The sequence below is a fragment of the Schistosoma mansoni genome (genome assembly GCF_000237925.1).
Source record: "Schistosoma mansoni, WGS project CABG00000000 data, supercontig 1431, strain Puerto Rico, whole genome shotgun sequence".
NCBI lineage: Eukaryota > Metazoa > Platyhelminthes > Trematoda > Strigeidida > Schistosomatidae > Schistosoma > Schistosoma mansoni.
In genome coordinates this window covers 1-4,808 of record NW_017386614.1, presented here as the reverse complement: position 1 = coordinate 4,808, position 4,808 = coordinate 1, and the positions used below count along the sequence as shown (strand labels likewise).

Here is a 4,808-nt window from a genome sequence, read left to right as displayed (position 1 = left end):
GGTTGCACAAATAGATGGATTCGTGCAAACAATAGTAATATCACTAACTGCAGAGAATAGTAGTAGTAGTAGTATAAGTTTTTATTAGATAAAATGGATTGAAACTCATTAGAAACTGTGACAGACTAGTAGTCCACCTTGTTATTGGAAGTTAATATTTAAAAGAGGAATTCGATCAGATGAAATCTCAGTACGAATTGAGAAAATCTAATGTAACTTGTTATGACACATGAGACATGTCAATTTGTCTCCTAATCAAAGGATAAGTATACTACGCAGTAATTTGTTCTCTTCTATTTGATAGTTGTGATAGTCGTAGCTCTTTGAAAAATCAATGTTTGTCAGGCCAAACCCCTTTACTATTACGGGTTTGGCATGATATTTTCATCTTTGTGCTAATGGGGTATAGAAACTTGAAACGATGTATATACGTATCAGGTTCTATGTTGCGATTGACTGACTGAAAGGATGTTCGTAGGTTATCAGTGTCTAATCATAAATGTTTTAAAATCATTGTCCGTGTATGCTGGCAATAGTGAGTGATCAATGTTGAGGTTAGACGTAAAATATCTGGTAGCGAATCGGTTGATCAGCTAGTGAATCCTCATTCACTAAAATGATTGGGATATGTGTCGCATATCCCCAAATACTGCTTACTTGCATGTGTATTATGTATCCTCGACCACTGACTACTTCGATGTGCGATATATGTTGATGTAGGAATATATCAGAAGAAAATGATGGGAAGCTAAACCAAGACGTCTCATCAGTTTATAGAGCCACTAGATGATGAGATGGACGCCGACCCAGTGATTCTAAAAGTTAAGCATTTACCACAAGACTTGAAGCTTCTCGGTTAGATTGGTGATAGGGTCATAGGTGTGCACTGCAGAGGAGCCCCATAGTGGGACGCAATGATTATAAAGCACTCCCTAATTTCCAATAGTACACCAAATGCGCTCAATTTGTGACCAATACCATTTATTATAAGAATAAATAACAAGAAATTGTTTAATTTAAATAAAAACAAACCTGCATTTCAGACTTTGTCTTGTTGGAACCATCATCATCTACCGTATGAATATCGTTATTATGATGACTATTCAAAAGCGCTGAAACAAGTGGGTTAGCAAATAGAGCTGCTAGTGCTTCTTGTTGTTGTAGAGGGTTTCGGCTAACTGAATCAATTGGTCCACTTGGACTAGGACTTTTCACAGGTGAAGTTTGCATACACGTTTTAAATTTTTCACATGGATTTGATTCTGATGATAAACTTTGAGCATAACAACAACCGGTACTTTGTTCACTACTAATATTATTAATTTCAGTGTCAATAAATAACGGTTTAAATAAATCAGTTGACGCTGATGGCGATATATTTAATGAATGAAATAAACGACGAATTACACCAAGTGAATCACGTAAATGTTCTGTGACAAAATCTCTTTGCTTTTTTAAAACTTCCACTTCACCCTCCTTCTACAAATGGAAACAACAAGCAGAGAATGTAAAATTATTAATAGTAATATAATTGAAACCCTGTGTATGTGTGTGTAATTGTAAAATAGTAGACGGCATTTTGGTAGTTTTTTTCTCTGGGCTGAATGGCTTGGTCGTGAAGCTATCATCGTTCTTCTAAATGACATAATCAGCACAAACTTCGAGTAGAAGTGAAGTGTCCGAATTTCTCGATATATGACTCACAGCTCATCTTATAGACCTCGAACTTGGCTGGTTGTTGCTGACCTTTACCTGTCATTATTTCTTTATTTTGATTATATCTCTTACTGATGTCATGGCATGACATATCCTCGCTTATACCAGTACACGTGGACACCCTTCGGACTGAGAAAGGTCGAGACCTTGAATAGAGGGAATTCTAAAAACACCAGAGAAATTTAAAAAGCCTGACACTCAGGTTAATCAGCAGTGAACAAATACATTGAAATCGGTTCATTCTATCAAATAATCAGAAGAATTATGTTCCGATTTTGAACCAAGAATCGGATACATGGGAGATACAATCGAAATAAAGAAGTAAATAATGACAGGTAAAGGTCAGCAACAACCAGCCAAGATCGAGGTCTATAGGATGAGCTGTGAGTCATATATCAAGAAATTCGAACACTTCACTTCTACTCGAAGTTTGTGCTGATTATGTCATTTAGAAGAACGATGACAGCTTCACGACCAAGCCATTCATCCCAGAGAACAAAACTTCACCAAAATCATCCACCTGAGCTGCAAATCTTCTCTACCATCTTTAGATCAAATTTGGCAAAACCCCAATTTTCAAAGGGTAAATGCAGTTCAACATTCCTAGAGAGAACTAAAGAAATCTAGTTAATTTTGAATATTATTACATAAACAGAGTTGTTGTCCCACTTTAATTCTTGAATCCCTTTCTAAATAAAAAGCTATTCTGGAAGTCTCGCCTTCTTTATCTTATATTAGCATGTGCAATATTGACGTTGAAGTGTTACTGTGTGTTGTTCTATCGAGCTCGCCATCGAACACGTTTGCATAAGAATAAGTTCAATCGTTTCGTAATAAATAAGTATCATGGGCCTGTACGTAATCCGATCTCAAAATATAACACCAATAAAACTAACCTAGATATTTTAACTTACATATGATTTAAAACCCACTACATACTTGATCAGAAGAGGTTTCGAAACCACTGGCTATACGGGGTACTTACTGACCGTTAACAGTTATCCATACTTATGAAATGTAGATTTGTAGATTATGTGAACTAGTTTGGCAGAGTTCCGTTCTCTGAGCTTGATGGTTTAATCGTGAAGCTTTCGTTTTTCTTCAGAGCAAACACATCAGGAAAAACTTCTACTTCGATAAATTCGCGATATTGAACGACAATGTACACTATTGTATTCCTTGTCAGTGACCTAAAGGTTAAATGCCAGCGCGCAACACGAAAGCTCCGAGTTAGATTTCTGGCTATGAGATCGTGGGTGGGCACTTTCACTGAGGGATCCTATACTAGGATAAATATCTTCCAGATTTTCAAAAATTTGTCTAACTTTAATTTTTTTGCGGCCCTAACAACATTTAACAACCTCTACAACCCTCATACTGATAACAAATGTATTCGTTTATCATACAGTCAATTGAGAAATGCTTGCATATTAGTGAAAGCGCAGGTTCCACTGTCTTTCAGAAACAAGCGAGAAAAAGAAACCTGGTATCATATACCACTTGTTTTATATCATGGTATATTAAAACAAACATAAGGAGAATAAAAAACTCAAGAACTTTATAGATGAAGTTATTGGTCTGATACGTATGATATCTAAATGTATTTGTTATGGTTTATTGAAAGATGAAGTAGGTATTTTCTCGACTAGAAAGTTAATCTACCAAAACCTAGACTAGTAAATGTGAAAACACACAAAATTTGAAATACATAAAACGTGAGTACGGCAGTGTAAGATAACTTACCGAATCTAAAAGTTGTTTAACTTCATCTAATTCACGACGTAAAGTTATACGTTCTAGATCACAACCTGGATTGCTGAATGGAGACGATAAAAGAATAGGTGATTGTGGTAAGTTGGTAAAATTATCATTTATTGAATGCGAGAAAATCCTAGAACTTGTTCGAGTTCCGCCAAGATCCAGTTGATTGGGAGATGTAGTTGAAGATATATTAGAAATACCACCCTGAGTTGAACATTCTGAATATTGTTGTGATCTAGTTGACTGGTTATTGTCAGGCTGGTCTGTGGATTCCGATGTCTATATTCGAAAGTAACAATTCCATAAGATAGTTAGATATTGAGTTTCGGAATATGATGATGACAAGGTTAAAAAATAACTCACTTTAACCAATTTAACACAAGCATGATCATATGGAACACTAAGAACTACGTGGAGCGGTAGTTCAAGGACTGAAGCGTGCTGCTTCCAGCCACTAGGTTGTAGACTCGAACCCTGTCCAACCTACTATGATTAGGGGAACTGGATAATATCACTAAGCTTTAAACCTAGAGTGTGGCTCGTAATCAAATATACAAATCTGTACTCGATAAATGGGTTGGGTACTAGATCCGATTTGGCCATAAATAATATGGGAATATGAGTTCCAAGTGATATAGTGGCGATAAAATTTACAGCATATTTATTTAATCCTTCCCCCTTCAACTACTGGTGATTGAACCTGAACTGCTTCCTTAATCAAATGTTAAACTAATCAGATAGAACATCTGATATATACAAGAGCCGGAAAGTAAGCTACTTATAAATGGTTACTAAGGCTAACTAGACAATATATTGCAAGGATTACTTAATATTGAGATAATAATGAAGTAATACATTTGAGTACTTATTTTAAACAAGTTGATTGTAAAAAAACAGTATACAAAGCAGTCGTAATATTTTATATCCCCAAAAAAGATATCGCTTTTAATAATATATAGGTGTGAGTAGTTTGAGAGAATTTCAATACAAGTAATTTATGAATGATCCATTGATTCATAAATAAAATTAGTAGCGAAAGTAATTGTATACTAAGACGCAACTAACTATGAATAAAATTCATCCTTAAACTGACTAAATAGACCTCAGAGTGAAAAACTCAAACTACTAAGTTGTTTACATAAGAACTTTCGTCCAAATTAGAACGAATAGTTCCACAATATTTGAGTGCCGAGTTGATGTAAGACATTAAATAGGAATAATATATTTCCTCGAAAAAGTTTGGACCAGATTACCAGGCGAAACGTCGGATTTATTTCAAATTCATTGGCTGAGATTTTACAAATATATTATTACTAAGCAAAGATGGATAG

General features: G+C 35.1%; 1 protein-coding gene across 1 annotated transcript; it reads right to left on the bottom strand.

The window, feature by feature from the left end:
• Positions 1 to 1,011: 1,011 nt before the first annotated feature.
• On the bottom strand, positions 1,012 to 1,230 carry Smp_206130 (unnamed protein product; the record flags this gene model as incomplete). The annotated part of the gene is made up of 1 exon (XM_018791265.1): positions 1,012 to 1,230. The coding sequence occupies one exon, from the start codon at positions 1,228 to 1,230 to the stop codon at positions 1,012 to 1,014; it is 219 nt and encodes a 72-aa protein (XP_018644815.1).
• Positions 1,231 to 4,808: the final 3,578 nt, after the last annotated feature.